This window comes from Musa acuminata, chromosome BXJ2-6, assembly GCF_036884655.1.
Source record: "Musa acuminata AAA Group cultivar baxijiao chromosome BXJ2-6, Cavendish_Baxijiao_AAA, whole genome shotgun sequence".
Lineage (NCBI taxonomy): Eukaryota > Viridiplantae > Streptophyta > Magnoliopsida > Zingiberales > Musaceae > Musa > Musa acuminata.
In genome coordinates this window covers 36246429-36271025 of record NC_088343.1, presented here as the reverse complement: position 1 = coordinate 36271025, position 24597 = coordinate 36246429, and the positions used below count along the sequence as shown (strand labels likewise).

General features: G+C 35.9%; 1 protein-coding gene across 1 annotated transcript; it reads left to right on the top strand.

The window, feature by feature from the left end:
• The first annotated feature begins 626 nt into the window (after positions 1 to 626).
• On the top strand, positions 627 to 4801 carry LOC135615376 (uncharacterized). Its single transcript, XM_065113790.1, has 5 exons — positions 627 to 782; positions 904 to 1108; positions 1201 to 1308; positions 3874 to 3948; positions 4312 to 4801. Exons 2-5 carry the CDS (start codon positions 975 to 977, stop codon positions 4544 to 4546), a joined length of 552 nt encoding a protein of 183 aa, XP_064969862.1. The 5' UTR covers positions 627 to 782; positions 904 to 974; the 3' UTR covers positions 4547 to 4801.
• Positions 4802 to 24597: the final 19796 nt, after the last annotated feature.

The following is a 24597-nucleotide window of genomic DNA, read 5'->3' as shown; positions in this document are numbered from 1 at the left end:
ATAAAAGATAAAAAAATTATTGAAAAAATTTTATTGAAGTAGTTTTAGCTTGAATACATTAATATGTCTCTCTCCTATTTATACATATTAGGAGAAAAGATTTTTCTCAACAGAATAGAGAATTTCCCTAAAAAAAACAACTAGTACTGCTTAAAAATAATATCTTAAATTTTAAAAATACGACTATCATAATAAAAATATTATAAGACTTTACTCGAAAACATAGTAAAAGATTTAAATAGACTTTAAATCCAAATTGAATCAATCATAAGTCTAAAAATATAGTATTGTAATAATCTATGATTAATGGTTACTAAAAGGACATAATATCCTGTCATGTATAGTATTTTTTAATAATATTAATAATATTTTAATATCTTAATAAAATACTATAAATACTATTGAAAAATACTATAAACGTGAAAACACTATAACAGTTGAAAACTAATAAAAAAGATTATAAAAATTTAACGAGAAAATTTTTGAAGGATATTTTAGATATTTTTAAAATTAAAATTATTGCTTGAAAAAAATAAAAGGGATTTTTTTGAAAAAATTGTAAAATATGAATATTTTTTAGAAAAGTAGTCACTTGTTATAAAAATAGATAAATAAAATAAGTTATAACGAGCCCCGACCTCGTCGGCTCCCTCCGTGTGCTCTGTGCCCTAAATCCTGCTCACCACGGTCCGCTCACAGCCCAACCGTCTTCCGCCGCCACCCTCAACGGCGGCGCTCACCACCATCCTGTTCCTCCTCTGTTAGAAGTCGCTAAAAGCTCAGTATGCCACCGCAAGAAATCCTGCATGATTAGTATTGAACTGTAAACAAATCAACTCATTGAATCGGATGGGACTCTCCTAAACATCGTTCTTTCTTGCGCCTCCCTTGTTCACTTCGCAGAGTGAAAGGTGTGATCGGGACTTGAAGGTTTCGTTTCTTCTTCATTTGATCCATCGGAGCAGTGAGCAAAGATGAGGAAGTTGAAGTTCCACGAGAAAAAGCTCCTCAAGAAGGTCAATTTCATCGAGTACAAACGCGAGGGCGGCCACCGAGAAGCCCTCGTCACGCGCCGTTACCACCTCACCGAGAGAGATGACTACAAGAAGTATATTGTTCACTTTCCTCTCCCTTAATTTTTGGCAGCAAGGTTGCTCTTTTGGTTGATATTTATAGGAATTTTCTTTTTTCGATTGTTAGGTATTCGAGTATATGCAGGATGGTGCAGAAGCTAGTGCACGTCTTGAAGCAAATGGATCCCAGAGACCCTTTCCGTATCGAGATGACAGATGCCCTGCTGGAAAAGCTGTAAGTCCATTAGATGACCGAGCCTTTTCTTTGTTTAAGATGCTATGATTAATTTCTCTTCCTCGTAGAAGTTCTATGAATTGGTAATTTTGGAAAGTGGGTTCTTCATGATTTGCTTCAATGCTCATTGTGAGTTTTTTTCTTTGCTAGAATTGACTGTATGTGTAAGTGATCAACTTGTTATTGCATGTCTCTTTGGTCCTCTCAGAAGGCTGTCCTCTCAAAAAGCCTTCTGCAGTTGGAGACTAAAAGCTTCCTTAGGACTGTGATTATAGGTATCCAAACATGAATGCTTTTTATTGGTATTCTGTATGATGCACTTTACATTTCAGCAGGGTTTTACTTATATATTGTGCTTGCTTTTTCCTATGAATAAAATAAATAGATGCTTCCTACTCTCAGTTGTGTCAATTGCTTCTTAGAAATTCTTTTTAGAAGAATTGCTGAGTGGTTTCTGATTGTTGCAGACTGAATGTCATATCGATTCTACTCGAGGAGAAAGCTATTACCTTGTTAGTGCCTCATCTTTTTTTTTGGAGAATCAGTTTCTCCAGTCAATGAGACTGGATAATGTTCATATGCTGATCAAGTGATAATAACTCACGCACAAACTTTTTTCTGACAAATGTTTTAGAATGTTTTTTTTTCTCTATGGAATCTAGAACTCCTCTTCTTCCTATCCCTTCTTTCTTTTTTCTTTCTCTGCTGATCTTGTCATTTTGCTGCAAGATCCAATCTGGTTGATATCGATCAGCTCTCAGTATAATTCTAGTGGTTTCACTGGTGAATTTGAGGAGGCTGAGATAGAATTCTATCATAGTCAATGCCATGAACCATGTAAGTTGGTGCTGTTAATCCACAGACAAATGGCTTCTGAGTACAAGTCTAGGTGACAGATTTTGCCTGCACCATTGAAGACAGCCAAGAAAGGGATCGGGGCAATCTTTGATGGGGCTTATCAGATGTTCAAGTTAACAGCTGAATGAAGTATAGAGTGAGAAGGAATCTGTGGTAGCACTTTCTAAATCCCATACTGGTGGTAGAGAGGCCCTCTTTATATGGGGTTTTTTGACCTGTTATATTCAAGGAATCTGAGGTCAAATGTGATCTTTTCAAGGTTCCTGAACTGGCTGTCATGTCTGGATTTGTTGTTGAATCCATGTGCCAGCTTTAGTTTACTCTCGTCAACCTTATATTGTCCACTTATTGCATAACCTAACATTCATATTTGGTTAATGCTAGTAATTATGGTATATACTTGTGCTCTGATGAAGAGCCCAAAATTTTTGAGGTTTTAGACACAGATGAGCTCGCTTTGCTTGAATATGTTTTTAATGTGATGCCATTAGCTAGGGGGAAATCAGACTGGACATTGATTGGATATCAGGAAAGCAGATATGTATTGACATGTACCAGTTGACATGAATATCGATGTGGAGTCAGAATGCTAAATGTTGAAACCATAATTGTTCAAATAAAAAATGAATGTGAACATGAATTGTACATATGTAGACTTGGATTCAGGATACATCTAGAGTGATGCAGATATGGTTATTCCATGAATTTGATAGGAGTATCACTCATTATTTAAGCAACAATTCTCATTGATGTTCCTTGGATAGGAACACCAAAAGGCATATATTGGGGTAAAAAGAAGAATAAGAAAAAAAAGTAAAATGCTTTTACATAAACTGGTCAAATAGCCAACTTCTGTATCAGTTAAATAGACAGTTTTAAAAGGTATATTTAGAGATTCAGATATCTGGATATGTATAGAGTTTAACTCATTTGTGGATTAATATCTGGAAAATTTAGAAAGCAAAATTTGGATATTATTATGGTTATGTGACAACACATGTTTGTGACATTTTCTGATGCTATTGGAATATGGAGGTAAATTTGATGGACATTGTCCAACCCACTCTCACTCTTAGAGGAACATATTCGGCAACTAGGTACTTTCATGTGGTGATGGTAATTATTTGAATAAATAATTAAAGGGAGAAGATTAATCCTGGAGTTTAAATGGTATAGACATCATCTGTGAGGTGACTCGGGTTAGTTTTTTAGTTTAATGAAATCATAATTCAGTTTGATCCGAAAATAAAAAGAATTTAGTTTGACTTTTTCTACAACTAAGATGTAAAAATTTATTGCCAACCTATATTGGCCAACAGAACTTTCCAGGGCCTAGAATCTGTATAGTTGTTTATCTCCTTCAAGGAAAGAGTTGACTTGGGGGGCATTCTTGGTTATTAAGAATAATAAAAGACTTTGTATTATAAGATGAAAACTAGGAAGTAACAATTGATGACTATAGTTTGTGATGTTTTATTTGGGTTCACTAAAGACAGCAATTCAAGGCAATATGTCGGGCACATTTCATCTTAGTAATCAAATGCCATCCTATTTACAACTAATATATTGTATTTCATGGTTTACTTTGGCTACAATTTATGCTTTCTTTAGGATTGTGTTTATCATACTTCAGTGCTTTTGTGGAATTGGTCTAACAAATTCGATTATTTACATTTTGATTAATCTAAATTGTTTCGTGTGCTGCAGTTATAATATGGGTGTAATCTCAACAAAAAAGAGCTTGGCCAAGTGTGACAAACTCTCAGTTAGTTCCTTCTGTAGGTATACATCATGTTTTTACTTGAAATCAGTATGGAAGCTTTCTATTCTACAAATTGGACTGGTTTGAGTTTACAAACACACACACACACACACACAATAACATTTACGAATTGGGCACACCTGAGTTCCCATCTCATACCCAATCAATCTGGGAATGTGGATGTAGATGAGGTAGCTTGGCTTATCAATACCTTTCAATGAGATAAACCTCATAATAACTATGCTATAGCTGTTTCTCATTGGTGGATGTTTAGGTTTCATCAATTGTAGCTCACATGTTCTCAACACGTGAGCCAATTTCTCATGTTATTTCAGTTGAGAAGAACCATATTTGCGCAGCTAAAGGCAGTTCTGTTGTTGCAGACGCAGGCTGGCTACTGTTTTGGTGTACCTAAAGTTTGCTGAGCATCTAAGGGAGGCTGTAACATACATCGAACAAGGCCACATCCGGGTAGGGCCAGATGTGGTGACAGATCCGGCATTTCTCGTGACAAGGAACATGGAGGACTTTGTGACCTGGGTGGATTCTTCCAAGATCAAGAGGAAGGTGATGGAGTATAATGAAAGATTGGATGACTACGATGTGCTGAATGCTTAAGTTATCTATCTAGTATCCATGGGGTAATCTCTTAGGCATGCAAGACAAACTGATGAGGGTAGTTCTCCCGGCCTGGTTGAGATACAATATCTAATCCAATTATCCAGTTTCAGCTGAGTTTGTTGAACAATGCTATCCAACATAGAAACCGGAAGCCTTGAAAGGGCAATCATAGTGTCCCAAACATATTTTAAATATTGTAAATTCTAGGTATTTGAGTGGGATGTGAAATCAGAAACAACCGAGGTTCTATTCCATGCTTATCTTTTACTAGTGTCGGAAAACACTGAACCCACTTGATTCACATTATATCAAACTCTACAAAATTATATCGAGATGTATCTGATAAAGTCCATATGATGCTTATGCTTAAGCTAGTCTAAGGTATTGACTAATTTATCAAGTCTCTTAGAGCCAAATGTATTAAGACTTGAGAGTAAGATTTCAGGATCATTACTCTCTTAGAGCCAAAATGGTTGTATCTTTCCTAATGATCGTGGAGACAATTGTAACGTATAAGGAATGACACTACGTTGACATTGGGGTGTCGATCACATAATACTAGAGTGGACCTCAACCTCTCTAGTTTTAACATGGTTAATTCTTTCTTGCATGCTACTATAAATATCTTTAAGTTTTCTTAAACAATTCTAATTATATCTCTAGAGGATGCCTGAATCATAGAATTGTCATTAATACTGTATCTCATCTAATATTCGAGAGACCTTCGGGTCAAATATTAAGGGCATTTCTTTTTTGAGGAAAAGCAAAATGGAAGAGACCTTTTGTCATGTTGATAGCCATGGGAGGAGATTCAAACAAAATTAATAACAAATTAGATGACATCTAAGGCAAGGGAGAAGGTTTTCTAGATGACATCTAAGTCCATGGCTCTCTCTATTCTTGTAACTTTTCCTCTTTAAAACAAAATAAACTAATCTGAAAATAATTTATAAATTCTATCAAACATAGTAGGATTAAAAAAGGTACCTCTTTCCATAACAAATCATTTAACAGAGATGACATGAAACCACAAGATTCTATTCATCAATTGACTCTGGTTTGTCTTCGAAGTGTTGATGAATCAGAAGGGTAAATATGCCCTAAGAATTTATTTATCTCAAAAAGATGGTATTGAAAAAAAAATGCTAGTCATGCATTAAAAATATAAATCAATGAATTTATCTATTTAATATAATTATAATAGTTTATTTGATTATGTTAAGAATGTTGAGATAAACATATAAAGTTTAGGACAGTGAATAAAAAAATATTTTTATTCATAACAATCAATCAAGTGCCATTTCGATGAAAGATAAAATGAGAATTTATAGTTACCTCATAATGATAATGATAAGAGAAGAATTTGTAGTTATCCCATAATGATAAGAATTTATAGTTAACTCATAATGATAATGATAAGAATTTGTAGTTACCTCATAATGATAAGAGAAGAATTTATAGTTACCTCATAATGATAATGATAAGTTGAGAGTATCAGATAGAGTTAGGAAACACACTTGACCTTTTATAGTAAGATTTTAAGATCAGTACTCTCGAAGTCATGCACTAATATTAGAATAGTTACACGTTTAAATTATATGTTAATATTAAAATGGTTACGCATCTTTCCTAATCATGAGTGGCGTGTCATATCGAATTTGGAGAATGTATAATGATCGTGGAGACAATTGTAACGCCTAGGATTGACATTATGTTGACTATATGATTTCATAGTATTAGAAATATGGTGTCGGACTATCGGCCACATAGTGTCGAGGAGTTGATCACATGACATTAGGGTATTGATCATATGTCAATAGAGTGGACCTCAACCTCTCTAGTTTCAACATGGTTAATTCTCTCTTGATATCCTATATGGTACTATAAATATCTTTAAGTTTTCTTAAACAATTCTAATTATATCTCTAGAGGATGCTTGAATGATAGAATTATCATTAACATTATAGGATATCTTCTCTAATATTCGAGGGACCTTCGGGTAAAATATTAAGTGCATTTCTCTTTCAAGAAAAAGCAAAAACAGAAGAAACCTTATGTCATGTCGATATCCATGGGAGGAAATTCAAATGACATTAATAACAAATTAGATGACCTCTAAGGTAAATGAGAGGGTTTTCTAAGGAAGTGATCAACAAAGAATAAAGTCCACGACTCTCTCTACTCTAGTAGCTTTTCCTCTTTAAAACAAAATAAACTAATCTGAAAATTTACAGATTCTATCAAACATAGTAGGGTTGAAAAAGGTACCTCCTTCCATAGCGAACCATTTAACAGAGATCACATGACATCACGAGATTCTGTTCATCAATCAGCCTCTGATTTGTCTTCGAAGTGCCGATGAATCGGAAGGGTAAGTATACCCTAGGAATTTATTTATCTTAAAAAGATGGTATTAGGAAAAAAATACTAGACATGCATTAAAAATATAAATAAATGAATTTATGTATTTAATATATTTATAATAGTTTGTTCGACTTTGTTAAGAATGTTGAGATAAACGTCTAAAGTTACTAGGCAAATTAAGAAAAAAATATTTTTATACATGACAATCAATCAAGTATCATTTCAGAGAGAAAGATAAAATAATAGTTTGTAGCTATCTCATAATGATAAGAGAAGAATTTGTGGTTACCTCATAATGAAAATGATAAGAATTTATAGTTACCTCATATGATAATAGAAGAATTTATAATTACCTCATAATGATAATGATAAGTTGAGAGTATCAGATAGAGTTAGGAAACACACTTGAGACACCTTTTATATAAGATTTCATCATCATTACTCTCGAAGTCATGCATTACTATTAGAATAGTTACACATTGAAATTATGTGTTAATATCAAAATGGTTACGCGTCTTTCCTAATCATGAGTGGCATGTTACATCGAATTTGGAGAATGTACAATGATCGTGAAGATAATTGTAACACCTAAGGAATAACACTGTGTTGACCATATGATGCCATAGTGTTTGAAATATGGTGTCGAACTATCGACCACATATTGTCGAGGAGTCGATCACATGATATTAGGGTATCGATCACATGACACTAGAGTGGACCTCAACCTCTCTAATCTCGACATGGTTAATTCTCTCTTGCATGCTGCTATAAATATTTTTAAGTTTTCCTAAATAATTTTAATTATATCTCTAGAGGATGCCTGAATGATAGAATTGTCATTAACATTATAGGATATCTCCTCTAATATTTGAGGGACATTCGGGTAAAATATTAAGTGCATTTCTCTTTTGAGAAAAATCAAAAACAGAAGAGACCTTATATAATGTTGATATCCATGGGAGGAGATTCAAACGACATTAACAACAAATTAGATGACCTCTATGATAAGGGAGAGGGTTTTCTAATGAAGTGACCAACAAAGAAGAAAGTCCATAGGTCTCTCTACTCCCATAGCTTTTCCTCTTCAAAACTAAACAAACTAATCAAAAAATTTACAAATTCTATCAAACATAGTAGTTGAAAATGGTACCTCCTTTTATAGCAAACCATTTAACATAGATGACTTGACACCATGAGATTCTGTTCATCAATCATCCTCTAGTTTGTTTTCTAAGTGTTGATGAATCGGAAGGGTAAGTATGCCCTATGAATTTATTTATCTAAAAAAGATGGCGTTGGGAAAAAAAATGCTAGACATGCATTAAAAATATAAATAAATGAATTTATGTATTTAATATATTTATAATAGTTTGTTTGACTATGTTAAGAATGTTGAGATAAACGTTTAAAGTTACTAGGAAAGTTAAGAAAAAATATTTTTATTCATGACAATCAATCAAGTATTATTTCGATGAAAGATAAAATGAGAGTTTGTAGTTACCTCATAATAATAAGAGAAGAATTTGTAGTTATCTCATAATGATAATGATAAGAATTTATAGCTACCTCGTAATGAGAAGAGAAGAATATGTAGTTACCTCATAATGATAATGATAAGTTGAGAGTATTGGATAGAGTTGGGAAACACACTTGAGACACCTTTTATACTAAGATTTCATCATCATTACTCTTAAAGTCATGCATTAATATTAAAATAGTTACATGTTGAAATTATGTGTTAATATCAAAATGATTATGCGTCTTTCCTAATCATGAGTAGTATGTCATATCAAATTTGGAGAATATACAATGATCGTGTAGATAATTGTAGCGCCTAAGGAATAACACTATGTTAACCATATGATGCCATAGTGTTAGAAATATGCTGTCGAACTATCGACCACATAGTGTCGAGGAGTCGATCACATAACATTAGGGTATCGATCACATGACACTAGAGTGGACCTCAACCTCTCTAGTTTCAATATGGTTAATTCTCTCTTGTATGCTACTATAAATATCTTTAAGTTTTCCTAAACAATTCTAATTATATCTCTAGAGGATGCCTGAATGATAGAATTGTCATTAATATTATAGGATATCTCCTCTAATATTCGAGGGACATTCGAGTAAAATATTAAGTATGTTTCTCTTTCGAGAAAAAGAAAAAACAGAAGAGGCCTTATATAATGTTGATATCCATGCGAGGAGATTCAAACGACATTAACAACAAATTAAATGACCTCTATGGTAAGGGAGAGGGTTTTCAAAGAAAGTGACCAACAAAGAAGAAAGTCTACAACTCTCTCTACTCCCGTAGCTTTTCCTCTTCAAAACAAAATAAACTAATCTAAAAATTTACAAATTCTATCAAACATAATAGTTGAAAAAGGAACCTCCTTCCATAACAAACCATTTAACAGAGATGATATGATACCACGAGATTCTGTTCATCAATCGGCCTCCGGTTTGTCTTCTAAGTGCCGATGAATCAGAATGGTAAGTATGCTCTAGAAATTTATTTATCTCAAAAAGATGGCATTGAGAAAAACAAATGCTAGTCATGCATTAAAAATATAAATAAATGAATTTATGTATTTAATATATTTATTATAGTTTGTCTGACTACGTTAAGAATGTTCAGATAAACGTTTAAAGTTACTAGGAAGTTAAGAAAAAAATATTTTTATTCATAACAATCAATCAAGTATCATTTGAATAAAAGATAAAATGAGAGAGAAAGATACAATGACAATTTGTAGTTACCTCGTAATAATAAAAATTTGTAGTTACCTCATAATGATAATGATAAGAATTTATAGTTACCCCATAATGATAAGAGAAGAATTTGTAGTTACCTCATAATGATAAAAATTTGTAGTTATCTCATAATGATAAAAATTTATAGTTACCTCATAATGATAAAAATTTATAGTTACCTCATAATGATAATGATAAGAATTTGTAGTTACCTCATAATGATAATGATAAATTAAGAGTATCACATAGAGTTGGGAAACACACTTGTGTCACATTTTATAGTAAGATTTCAGGATCATTACTCGCGAAGTGGTGCATTAATATTAGAATAGTTACACATTGAAATTATGTGTTAATATCAAAATGGTTACCTCATAATGATTCTCTCAAGTCCTAATGATAAGAGAAGAGTTTGTAGTTGCCTCATAATGAAACTATCATTACCTCATAATGATATTCTCAAGTCCTACAAAGTCCTAATGATACTGCCATTGCCTCATAATGATACTCTCAAGTCCTAATGATAAGAGAAGAATTCTTAGTTACCTCATAATGATAAAAATTTATAGTTACCTAATAATGATAATGATAAGAATTTGTAGTTACCTCATAATGATAAAAGAAGAATTTATAGTTACCTCATAATGATAATGATACGAATTTGTAGTTACCTCATAATAATAATAGAAGAATTTATAGTTACCTCATAATGTTAAAATGAGAATTTATAGTTACCTCATAGTGATAAAATGATTAATGTTAGTGATAAAAGAAGAGACATAGATAAATTTAAAAAGATAGATAAATAAAATTTTAAATATTCTAAACTAATCAAACATATGATTTTTTACTTATCTCTCTAGTGATAAAAGATCCATATAATTACCTAAAATAGTTGGGACTTATGACTTTATTATTATTATAATTTGATTGTGAATGTATCAAACTCACTTGTTAAGGTTATAGTTCAAAGCCTTTTTTTATAAATCTAAGGTTATTAAATGGTGTAGTTAAGAAAAATTTTATTAGATTAAGAATCAAAATATGCCTTTATCACTTACATACCCTTTATAAAAAATATACTTATTTATATTCATATGAGATATAAATAGTAAATATTTTAATTGAGCTTAAAGAAATATAATTGATGTGAGTACATACAAACACTAATTAGTCGCTATCCTTATCTACTTTATAAAGACTACTCACTAAGGGCTAATATAAGACTACTCACCCAAAAAAAAAAAAACGAGATATAATATAACACTTAAAAACTATAGTCATAAAAATAGAAGATTCACTTGTCGATAAATAAAAGAAGTAATTTATAGTGGTCATCATAATGGACCTTAATCTTGGTTCGTGTTCCAAGTTAATGAACGAAGCATCCAAAATAATGTCGCACATAATCGTTTTTATATAGAATATTTTTTTTTATAAATGAATAAATAAACCCTTAATTGACTTCGGTGAATTACCCAAATACTCGAAACCTGCCACAATATTTGGGGTTATCTTTTTAATTACGGTGGATTCCAATCATGATTCGAATTCCAACGCTGGACTGACCACCGGACCGCTGTCGGGCATGCGCTCGGTCGTACTTCTTCATTGAAACGTCGGCGCATGCTGCCCACATTGTTTACCTGCTTTTCAATTGGAGAAGCAAGGAGGCCCACAAGAGAATTCTTGCGATTGTACGTGTGGGTAACGTCTGTGCTGTGTCTTCACCGTGTCATCTCCTATGACGTGTCACCAGTCAGAGTATGACGTCCTGCAAAGCTTCGATAAGGAAAACCAGTTTAGAATGGGGTACTCGTCCACGTGTATGGTGGGATCCTCTGTCTGTCCAATCACAACGTAGGAATTGTTTACTGGGCCTTGCCTGAAGTTTCCATTACTGACTCCAAACTCTCCAAACTCTCAGAGTATATACTGCTCGAGACATCTCCGCCAACTTTCGTCTCCTCTTGGTCGCATGGAGTTATCCACAGATCTGATGGACGTAGATGCTGCAGATTCCATGGTCAGCCGGGACGAGACGCCGTCGCCGCCACCTTTGCCGCCGCCTTTGTACCAGGTAGCCTGGTACACGAAGAGAAAGCGATCGAAACGCCGTCGCTCCGGGGCCTCCGACTCCGCCTCCGCCTCCGCCTCCGCCTCGACCACTCCCCCTCCCTCTATCGCTATCTCCCCCTATCCCGTAGCCCCCGATAAGGATTCTGACGTTCACAGCCGCTTCACCAAGGATGAGATCGACTGCGCCATTGCCCTCGTAATGCTTTCTAGCAGCAGCGCGGGTGGCGGAGGAGCTTCCGAACATGAAAATCTGCTGCCGCCGTCGGAGCAGCCTCTTCAGTCCGACGAGCCCGCACACGAGCAGCAGACGCCGCCTTTGGAGGATCAGCAGACGCGGACGCAGAAGTCGCCTATGAAGTTCAAGGTCTACAGGTGCTCTCGGTGCGGCAAGGTATTCTGGTCCTCCCATGACGCCGAGGGACACAAGACCAGCCACCGGAGGGGCGCGGCACTGACACCAGTATCGGCCAGTGAGGATGCAGCGATCCCGTCGTGGCCACAGGAAATTAAAAGAACTCGATATTATTTTCCTTTGTCAGAATGGAAAGCACTCAAGCGGGTCACACCAGACAGACTCACCTCGTCAGCTCTGATTGACGAACAAGATTAGCTTGATCATAATCTGGTCTTTACAAACTCCTAAATGACAAAATAAGGGATTGTCAGATTTTCTTATATATCTATCAAACATTTTTATACTCTCTATCATTTACCATCAATTTAATATCTCGGTAGTTTGTTTTTTGTTATGAAATTGAAGTCCAGGCTTGCTTAGTTATGTGATAAATAGATTATTCTATATATATATATATATATATATATATATATATATATATATATATATATATATATATATATATATATATATATATATATATATCCGGTAAAGTCCCTCATTTCATTGTTTTTTCACTATTATGAAAATTTGACCTCCCAAATCTTTTCAACCTGAAAAATCCATGAATGAGTTTCTTGAGGCTCAGTTATACTGATTGTGAATAGAGAGTCAAAAATTAACGTCATCTCTCTTATGACTTGAATAAAAAAATATTTAAATTAGCATTATCTCTCATATTTTTGTCAATTAGCCTCTTATTTCATGAATGGGAAGCCTAAGACCTCATTCCATATGCCTGTATGAAACCTAGAAGTGAATCTTGATAAGAAAATCTTTAAGTTTATTTTTTTTATGAGAGAAATATTTGTTATTTAGATAAAGATAATTTTGATTAAAATATTTTATTATTTGATGTATCATTGTAATGTCATTTGGTTTAATTAATATTTAATATTTAGTGATTTATTCAACACTTTCATTATTTTTAATTCAAATATAAATATTATGTATTATGTTTTACTTTATAATAAATAATATCAATTTTGATTTATTTTATTATTTTTCATAATTTTATAATTTTAAATATTATTTTTTAATTTTAGATCCATTTTATATTGTGAATTATATATATAATTTAATTTAATTGACTATTATTTATTTTTGATTAGCCTAAGTATTGAAATAGATTAAATCAGTCTTATTGAATATATTGATTCTATTAAATGAGTATAAAAAAAGTAAAAAAATAACTTTAGGGTATTTTTTTCACATTAAAAAAAAGATGAACTATGTGGAAGTAACCTGAGTTTTAGAGAAAAAGGTGAAAAGCAGAGTTTTTTTAAGGAACTCTCTCGTATCAAATCATTAGTGACCATATTATTATTTTTAACATATTCATAAATAAAATTAGATGGATTAATATTTGTTATGTTTGATAATTGATATGAAAATAATAACATGGTTGATATCTCTATAACACACAATCGACATCCTAGCGTTTTGTGATTGATACCTTATTTTATGTGTTAGACAACCCGATACATCGTGGCTAATATCTTAACACTACATGATCGACACCTCAGTGACATATGACCAATATCTCAACATCTCGCGGTTGATACCTCGATATCATATGACTAACACTTCGATGTCACATGATCAATATCTCGACAACATAAAATTGATTCTTACCCACTATCTCCTTTCATCAAGAATATTATAGAGGAACCCATACTCTAGGGATTTTACTTGCTTACACTTGATTTGTATGATGTAAAGATAAATCCAAAGGAGCACGTGGTGGCATTCACTTCGCAGATGACACTATAGAGGACCATCGACTTTTTTATATATCAGACTTTTTAAATGACCCTGTGAGGATCGATTGGTTTGCCAAGTTGTCTCCCAAATTGATCTCCTTATTTGGGTAGTTAGTATGAGAGTTTAAACTTAAGTTTAATAGTTGTAAGCTCCTAAAGAAACTCATAACATTTTTCAAGCCATATGCCAAGAGGATAACGAGTCATTGGCAAGCTACACGAAGAAATTTAATAATGAGTTAAGGATGGTCTCGGATCTATGTTTGTTTGTTCTCATTATCACATATATTAGTGGCCTCCAACCATTGAGGTTTTTTGTACAAGGTTATCACCCAACCTCCAACCACTTTCCGGAGTTATTATAAGAAACCATTTGACATATTGTGGCAGACTTTGTCATTGTCAGAAAGAAGAAGAGAAAAAAAAAAGATAGATATGATAAGCCAACTTAACTCCTATTAAATGATTTCTACTTCATTGTCTTCTGAAGTCGGGGGAGGATCAAGCACTAAGATCTTGGCGGGAATTGGTAGGGACTTAAGGTCAAGAGTCAACTCCTTCATGCCAGTAGCGGTTAAGTTAGTTGGTGGCTCTACCTCTCTAGGTTTTCCATCGACCTCTTTGCTTGACTCAACTTCATCGTCTTCCATAAGAATCATGGTGTCATTCTGGTTATTAATTCCATCTAAGTTGACAAAGAGTACTTTATCATCAAATGGGTATGGAACTCTAGAGTCCTTCGAGAGATCAATCTCGAGATGATCATAGTGTGCATGGGAGACTATGAGCTGGTCCTCGAAATTTAAAGCATTGAGGCTCAATCAGGTTAGCCCTTTCTCAAATCCCCAAGAGGTTTTGTACTTGGTCACCCCTCTCACCTCGACCTTTGGCTAGACTCCGTGAGTTACTATGTAAACCCCTCATAATGCATTGGAGGGAGCCAACCTTGGCTTGGACGATAACATCCTCAGCTTGGGACTTCAAAGCTATGTCATTGAATCTAACTCTATTGGCCTTTGCTTTATCAATCGATTGCTTATTGACCTCAACTCTATTGTGGAGCTCTACAATTGAGTTTCACCTCACCTTATTCTAATGCTCCAATTTGTCCACCTAAATATGGAGTTGGGCTAACTTGTCATAGCAATAATCTCTCTCGATTATCTTATTCTTTAGCTCATCTCTTTCCTCTTTAATTCTTCATTCTCTTTCGTTAGATAAGCCATGATGATCGAGGAGTCTCATGCCTTATTAATCATCACCATCATACAATAAGAGTTTCTGACTAAGAAGAGAAGTTAGAAGGATAACATGTAGCACTTGAAAAATAATAAGTCAAATTTGCTTACCATGATGACTTGTTTATAGGCATTGATCATGAGGTCCTCAATATGTATAGACCCTTGGCCAACCCTAGGTGTAGCATGTTTCGGTTCCACTCGATGGCCTTCCACGAGCCTCCTAAGGCCAGCTTATACTAATGATTTTTCAGGTGGGAGAGATCATAGCTTCCTCTCCCTCGAGCCACCCCATTGTTGACTCATAATTGTATGAGTTCCACCAAATAGGTAGAATCTCGAATGTGCTAATGGGTAGCAGGTTGCTAGTGTGTGCTAAGGGATCTGAATCTCTCAATCCTTTTTCGAGGAGACTATAAGGATTGTTATTAGTATTACTATTATTGCTGTTGTGATCGGTGGTCTTCCCTCTGATCCCCCTTAATAGGAGGATTCAATTTCTCAAGAGAGCTCTCCTTTGGGTAAGAGGAGTCAAATATATTATTAAAGGTGCCTCATCTCCTTGTCAGTACTAGCTTGGAAGCAAAGGCAGTGATGGAGACTCTGATCGATGCTTATATACAAGGGCTCTTCTCTTTCCCTTGAACATCCTAGGATGCCTAATCCAAGGGTCAAAGGATGCTTGCATCTTCATGACTAAGTGACTCTACTCCTGCCTGACCTTTTCCTCTCGGTGTGCCCTCATCGAAGGGTGTGGAACTATTATATTTATTTTCATTCCTTGTCCTTCTATTAGCTTGGATAACATTGCTGCAGAGATCCATGTCTACAAACAAGCGAAGTTAGTTGGTACTACTATTGTTGCTATTGTGATCGGTGGTCTTCCCTCTGATCCCCCTTAATAGGAGGATTCAATTTCCCAAGAGAGCTCCCCCCGGGGCAAGAGGAGTCAAATCTATTATTAAAGGTGCCTCCTCTCCTTATCGGTACTAGCTTGGAAGCAAAGGCAGTGGTGGAGACTCTGATCGATACTTGTATACAAGGGCCCTTCTCTTTCCCTTGAACATCCTAGGATGCCTAATCCAAGGGCCAGATGATGCTTGCATCTTCATGACTAAGTGACTATACTCCTGCCTAACCTTTTCCTCTAGGTGTGCCATCACCGAAGGGCGTGGAATCATTATCTTTATTTTCATTCCTTGTCCTTCTCTTAGCTTGGATGATATTGCAGGAGATATCCATGTCTACAAACAAGCAAAGTTAGCCACAAGATCGATAAAATCTTAAAATAAGAATAAGGCTTGGGGCTATGACTTGCCTCAATCCCTAAGGTGTAGGGTTAAGACTTGCCTAATTGAATAATTGCCTCAATCCTTAAGGTGCAAGACTAAGGCTTGGGGTTGTGGCTTGCCTTAATTCTTAAGGCATAGGGCTAAGACTTGCCTCAATGAATCATTGCTCACTTATTTGAAGGATAATGATAGACTCTGATAGAGTAAGAACAATTCAACAGAACTGCTCTTTCTTTGACCTATAAAGCCTTAACGCAACATTGGAAAACTTATGAGTGGACCAATTCAAGTTGATTAGCTATCCATTCCTTAGAGAAACAAAATAGAATCTCTTCTTCTAACTTTTTTTAAAGGGTGGAGCATCCTTGACCTTGCAACTTGAGCTGACAAAGAATATGTAAGCTAAAACTTTGAAGCACACATTATAGCACTTAAGCAACAAGGTCAGTGTTGGAGCAATGCAAAACCTTCTACACTCCTTAATGAACACCACAAGATAGAATCATAAGCTCGACACTATCTAGGCATGCGAGAACTTGTAGTACTCGAAAGCCTCAATAAAAAAGAGAGGAGGGGGAAGCAAAGTCTCACCTCCAATGTATCAGCATAGTGCAGAAATAGTGACATGACTTATAGGGTTAGGTACCAAGTTGAGAAATAATCAACTCAAACTTTGCTGGAATGTGATAGGCCTTTCGGATGTAATCTAGGTTAGAGGTCAACACAATAGAGTTGAAGGTGAGCGAGTGTGCTGAAGGTGGTGAGACTCTACTCCTTAAGGGATTCATCCTCGAAAGGCCTCCCTTGACACAATCACTTTGATTCCTTTTGCGAAAGAAGTTTCCATTGTTGATACCAAGAGTGGTGATGAAATTGGTGACCCATTCAAGTCCCATATGCTATAGAAGAAGGTGGAAGAGGAAGACATTCAGACCTTTGTTTAAAGTTGGAGAAGAGTCTAAACACTATGGTGCAAATGTACTAAATTATTTGAAGGCATGAGAGCAATGAATGAATCTGATCCACCATTTATAAGGGTCGAGGGTAACCCTTCAATTATCTCGAATGCTCATTTGACTCCGGAATGATTCGAGAAGGGGGTAATATGGCAACACTTAGGCAATCGAGAGTTATTTAAGTCATCATTATGATCTTTCAAAATCCTCAATGATCCAAAAATCTAGGGGCGACATCACATGTGCATCGAAAGAACATAAAACAAAAAGCCAAAATTTTTTAAAAGGTGTTCATCGTCGTGCGAAGATTGGTGCACAAAACTCACGAAACTTAAATCCACGTATGAGATAGATATGTTTTACCTAGGGAGATCGTATATTCCTGAATCTCTATAGATCTGTAGGAGAGGATGAATGAGGTCAAGCACCCTCCTCTCTAGCAATGATCCACACGGTAGGGCTGCGACGATGCTCCTTAAATCACTGCCGAAATCTCCATACCTGTCACGCCCCTCCAAAATATCGACAATATTTAAAATTTTCATCATAACTAACCCAGGATCCAAACACACATTTGAGGTCACTAAGAAAACATTCAGATTAAAATTTCACCTCTATAGACTACAAATTCATAACCCTGTGCAATTCGTAAACATACCACACATCACTCGATAATTCATACAATCTGAACTCAACTTGTTAAAATAATAACCACAACATAAATTCACAAGTGGGGAAGTCTATGCAATCGCCAAACCAACGATTATCATAAGATCGTATCATTACATGAATTTAACTTAACATTCCAAAATCCTATACATGAGGGATCCTTTATCTTACACAAAATCCACAGGTTTAGATTCATCGTCACATTTCATAAGATGCAGAGTATCTATACAACAAAAACATATATGCTAACAAAGATCTGCCCAAAATCTTCTAAACTTTCCACTGCCTCAGCCCAATCTTAACATTTAAGCAAGCGATACGCTATCCTGAAAAATTTATCAACAAACGGGGTGAGCATAAAGAGCTCAGCAAGTGACTAACATATTCATATCAAAATAGTACAATTTCCAAAGAGATACAGTTTCAAAATACAAGGCAGAATATACGATTTCGTAGACATAATATCATTAGGAGCAGAAACACAATTGTCCTTTCAATCTTACATATTTGGTTCCTAACAGATGGGGCATAGAGTGATTGGAGCATATCAGAAACAAAAGAAACATATCAGAGCTTATCAATGGCATATAAAATATTCCGAAGCATATCAACGACATATGGAACATTTCAAAGCAAAATCATTAGTGAATGAAGCATTTCAGAACATATCAAAAACAAATATCGTACAGAAGCTCAAACGTCGTCCTTGACGTTGCAATCATATCATTCTTATCCAGAGCATGAACAGAAACAACTCACCAAAACTCTGGATGTCATATCAAACATATAGAAGGTGTAGTGGGATCTCAGTCAGAATATGATTCATCCATTTCTGAATGACCACCTGACAAAAGTCTCCCACGTCTGGGAGCTCCATCCACCCACGTCTAGGTGAAGTCAGAGGGGGCCGACAGAGCATCGCAGGCTCTAAGCACATACCCTTTACCATTTCTAGCAAAGGTCCAGAATATCCCACAGAGCGGGACCCCACAGAGCGGGCAATAAGCGCATACCCTTTACCATTTCTAGCAAAGGTCCAGACAATCTCACACACCAGAGTACAAGAGGGCAGTTTTAACAATAAGTAGCATATATCAGAAGCACACGCGGAACAACAAAACGTGCATGTGCCTTTTCGAGACAATACGAAACAAAGAACAAATCTCTCACAAATGTATTTAGATTTGGAATGAAATGAAAACAAGAGTGTACAGGGATTCCAAGCAATCATATTTAGCTCAATTCCAATAAGAAGGTTAGACGAATTCAAATATCCAAAGGAATGGAACATAATACGCGAAATCGACCAAAGCTCGATTTCGGACAGAATTCCAGTGGCACATCAAACAAATATTTCAGAATATCAATTATGCTCCAATACCCATAAGAAAGCTATGGTCGAACCATATATCAATTTATATTCTGATGGAACAAATTTCATATGAAAAAGGGTTCCCAACACGGAGTTACCTTTGATTTGGTAACCCAAGGTCAGAAACACAATCACTGTTTTGCAGAATTTATAGGGTCAGATTCAACAGATAATAGGGTAGGCAATTGAATTCCAAAATTTTCAAACTATATGTCAAAAGAAATATTTTCAAGTCTAGTTTCAAATAAAATCAGTTTGGTACAAATCAGAATTTTCAACAGGGAGTTATAGGCATTTTAGTATCGACAGGTCAGAAATCTTGAACCCTGTTTTACAGCGTCTATAGGCTCATTTGAAACAGATGTTTGGGTAAGTATTCGGTGTCCAAAATCTACAAAATCAGTGTCAAAAGGAAGATATAAGAGTATAATTTCAAACAAAATAGTTCCTGCCTGAATTCACATTTTGTACTAAAACTTATAGCTGAAAAAGTGTATAGGGGTCAGTTTACCGAAAAAACTTTAGAATCCATGGTTCTATGTCCAAAGAGAGACATATCAGTTTCTAAATAGAAATCCTTCAATTTATTTTGAATCAACATAAAAACAGAGACTAAAAATTCTGTAGGATGGGTTTAGAACACTTGCCTTTGAGAATTTTGACCCGAAGTGAAAAGATTAAAGCAAGAACCCTAAAAACCCCAATTTTTCTTCTTCTTCTTCTTCTTCTTCTTCTTCTTCTTTCTTTCTTTCCCTGATCACCCACGAGCTGCCTTCTCTGCTTCCTTAAGAATGAAGGCAGAGAGGCTTAAACGGTGAAATTTGTCATTTTGTGCGTTTTGCAGTTTAGTCCTTGTTTTTATCATATTCACGATTAGGTCCTTAGGGTTTACATATAAGTCCTCAGATTCTTTTTTTTTTTTTTGAACAGATCTCCCAAATCTTACAAATAAGTTACCTCTGATTCATACTCTATTTCTTTTGTCAATTTAAAATAAATGCTTACATTATCACCAGAAATTTATACGAAAATTCGGAAATGAGGGGTGTTACACTCTCCCCCCCTTAAAGGAAAAATTTAGTCCTCTAAATTTATCGTACCTCTATCGATGAAAAGACTGGGATACACCTTTTTCATTTCGTCCTCTAGCTCCCAAGTTGTCTCCTCTCCAGAATGATGTCTCTAAATTACTTGAACCAGTGGGATGACCCGATTCCTTAGGACTTTTTCTTCCTTATCAACAATCTGAATAGGCTCTTCCACATAAGATAAATTTTTATCGATCTCCACCAACTCATACTTAATGATGTGAGAAGGGTCATATATATACTTTCTAATTATCGAGACATGAAATATATCATGGACATGGCACAATGCTGGTGGCAAGGCAATCCTGTAAGCGACAGAACCAACCCTCTCAAGAACCTCAAAAGGTCCAATAAATCTTGGGCTTAATTTTCCTTTCTTCCCAAACCTTATAATGCCTTTGGAAGGGGAGACTTTTAAGAATACAAAATCTCCGATTTCAAACTCAATATCTCGTCTTCTATTGTCGGCATAACTCTTTTGACGACTCTGAGCAGTTTTTAACCTTTTCCTTATAACTTGAATTTTCTCGGTAGTTTCTTGTACCTTGTCCGGTGCTAACAGCTTTCTGTCACCAACTTCCTCCCAACATATAGGTGTTATGCACTTTCGCCCATATAAAGCTTCATAAGGAGCCATCTGAATACTTGAATGATAACTATTATTATACGTGAACTCAACAAGTGAAATATCCTTATCCCATTCACCTTTCCAATCCATAACATAGGCTCTAAGCAAATCCTCAAGTGTTTGAATTGTTCTTTCTGACTAACCATCAGTTTGAGGATGATATGCAGTACTAAACTTAACTTTAGTGCTCATCGACTCCTGCAATCTTCTCCAGAATCTAGAGAGAAATCTGGAGTCTCTATCAGAGATGATCTCCTTTGGAATACCATGAAGTCTTACTATTTCATTAACATATAAATCTGCAAGTCTATCAAGCGAATAAGTCATATTAATCGGTAGGAAGTGTGCAGAGTTTGTTAACCTATCGATGATAACCCAAATAGCATCATGCTTTCTAGAGGTTCTGGGTAGTCCTGAAACAAAATCCATAGTAATATATTCCCATTTCCATTCAGGAATATCTAAAGGTTGCAACAACCCTCCAGGTCTTTGGTGTTCTACTTTGATTTGCTGACAAGTCAAACATTTTGAAACATACATTGCAATTTCCTTCTTCATGCCTTCCCACCAATAATGACTTTGAAGATCTCTATACATCTTAGTGCTCCCAGGATGTATGGTGTACTTCGAAGTATGACTTTCCTTTAGGATTTGATTCTTGATATCCGGTTCATTTGGTACACATACTCTCTCCCCAAATCTCAATAGGCCATCCTTTGAAACTTGAAATTATGGCTTCAATTCCTTTTCTACTTCATTCCTCAAGTAGATTAAATATGGATCTCGTAATTGTCCTTCCTTAATTTGTTGAATAAGATCAGATTGCACATGAATGGAGGCCATCAATATCATCGAGTCTTGCTCTTTCCTCAAAGCTTTCAAATCAAAATTTTCTTCTAATAACTTCCATTGCTTCATGACCAGACTAGCCATAAAACTTGTAGATTCCCTACTAAGTGCATCAGCTACAACATTGGCCTTGCCCGGGTGATAACGGATGGCACAATCATAATCCTTCAGAAGTTCTATCCATCTTCGCTGCCTCATGTTTAACTCTTTCTGAGTGAAAATATATTTTAAACTCTTGTGATCAGTAAAGATTTCAAACTGTCGACCATACAAATAATGTCTCCAAATTTTTAGAGCAAAAATAATTGCTGCCAATTCCAAATCATGAGTTGGATAATTCAATTCATAACCTTTAAGTTGCCTAGAAGCATACGCAATTACTCTCCCTTCCTGCATCAAAACACATCCTAGGCTTTTTCTTGAAGCATCAGTATAAACTACAAACTCATCACTACCACTTGGAATAGTGAGAATAGGGGCACTAGTCAATCTTCTTTTTAACTCTTGAAAACTTTGCTCACAATCATCACCCCATACGAATTTCATATTCTTCTTAGTGAGTTTGGTGAGAGGTTGAGCAATTCGAGAAAATCCCTCCACAAATCTCCTATAATAACCTGCCATGCCCAAGAAGCTTCTAACCTCCGTTACATTTGTTGGTACTTCCCATTCAACAACAGCTTCTATTTTTCTTGGATCAACAGATATACCCTTCCCTGAAATCACATGGCCTAAGAAAGCAACTTCATTCAACCAAAATTCACATTTGCTGAACTTTGCATACAACTTCTTTTCTCTTAGTATCGACAATACATTTCTCAAGTGTTCCTCATGCTCTTGATTACTCCTTGAATACACCAATATGTCATCAATAAATATAATTACACAGATATCCAAGAGCGGTTGAAATATCCTATTCATTAGTTCCATAAAAGCTACAAGGGCATTTGTCAAACCAAAAGGCATCACCAAGAATTCATAATGACCATATCGAGTTCTGAAAGCTGTTTTTGAAATATCCTCCTCCTTGATCTTCAACTGATAGTAACCTGACCTCAGGTCAATCTTAGAGAATACTTGTGCACCCTGCAGTTGATCAAACAAATCATCAATTCTAGGTATGGGATACTTGTTTTTGATGGTCACCTGATTTAACTGTCTATAATCAATACAAAGCCTCAAAGTTCCATCCTTCTTCTTCACTAATAGTACCGGAGCACCCCATGGGGATACACTGGGTCGTATGAAACCCTTATCTAATAATTCTTGTATTTGCTAGTCATAAGTGCCCAGCAAGCCAATCACGTGAGTGATGGCACGTGTGACTTGATACAGAATCTTTTTGCTTATTATATTTTGGCGTATATCACTTTATAACTATTGCATAAATGCATATGTATTGTGATGTCCTTGGATTTGTGCAATGGGAATCGGATCGTGATGAGATCACGATAATGAGATCGATTCACCTTTAAACACATATCCTAAATAATCCCGGTCATAGGTTACTCGAGAGGGACATCGTGATAACCGGATAGACTGGTGTGCTGTATACCCGTCCATATGATGGATGCAGCTGGTCTCATAGCTGCTCGTGTAGGGACACTAGGGATACAGTACAGGTGCTCATTGGAGAATGAGTTCACTGATTGATCCGCTTACGGAATGCTGGATGGTTGATGATGCCTTATTGTCAGACAACGATTCCGTAGTCCTAGTGGTGTATCTGGTTCTTAGACTTGAGACACTAAGGATGTCCTGTATGAGTGCTCCACTCTTTGATACCAGACTTATAGGTTTGGCTGTTCCCAGATCTAGTACAGCTGGTCATTGGGAGTGGTAGTCGACCTTACGAGGGCTATTGAGTGTCGATAGAGGATCATCCACTCTCGGTATCATGAGAGGAATATCCCATGTGTTCTTGCTCAGACAAATCCCTGGCCAGGGTCATTCGGGTTGAGAGAGAAAGAGTTCTCCGGGAGAATCCAATTAGAGCGAGACTCGAGTAGAAACCGTATGGGTCTGACAGCACCATGCTCGATATACGGTCTCTGGGATATTAGATGGATGAGGGACTATAGGTACATGGTAACTGAGGACAGACAGGTCCAATGGATTGGATTCCCCTGTATCGTCTGGGGACTACGGCGTAGTGGCCTAGTACTTCCGTAGTCGATGAGTCGAGTGAATTATTACAGAGATAATAATTCACTTAGTTAGAAGGAGTTCTGACAGGTATGACTCACGGCCAGCTCGATATTGGGCCTAGAGGGTCACACACATATGGTAGGCATTGCGATGAGTAGAGGTTCGGATATGAGATATCCGACGGAGCCCTTGTCTTATTGGATGCAGATCCAATACCCACTAGGGAAAGGACCCATTAGGGTTTTGACACGGGATCTCTATAAATAGGAGGGATTCACAGCCTCATAGGCTAGAGTCTTTGCTTGCCCTTCCTATTCTCCTCTCCCTCTCCACCTCAGAGTAGGCCTGGAGTTTTGAGGAGCGTCGTCGCAACCCTGCTGTGTGGATCACCGCTAGAGAGGAGGACGCTTGACCTCCTTCACCCTCTCCTGAGGATCTGCAAGGAAAC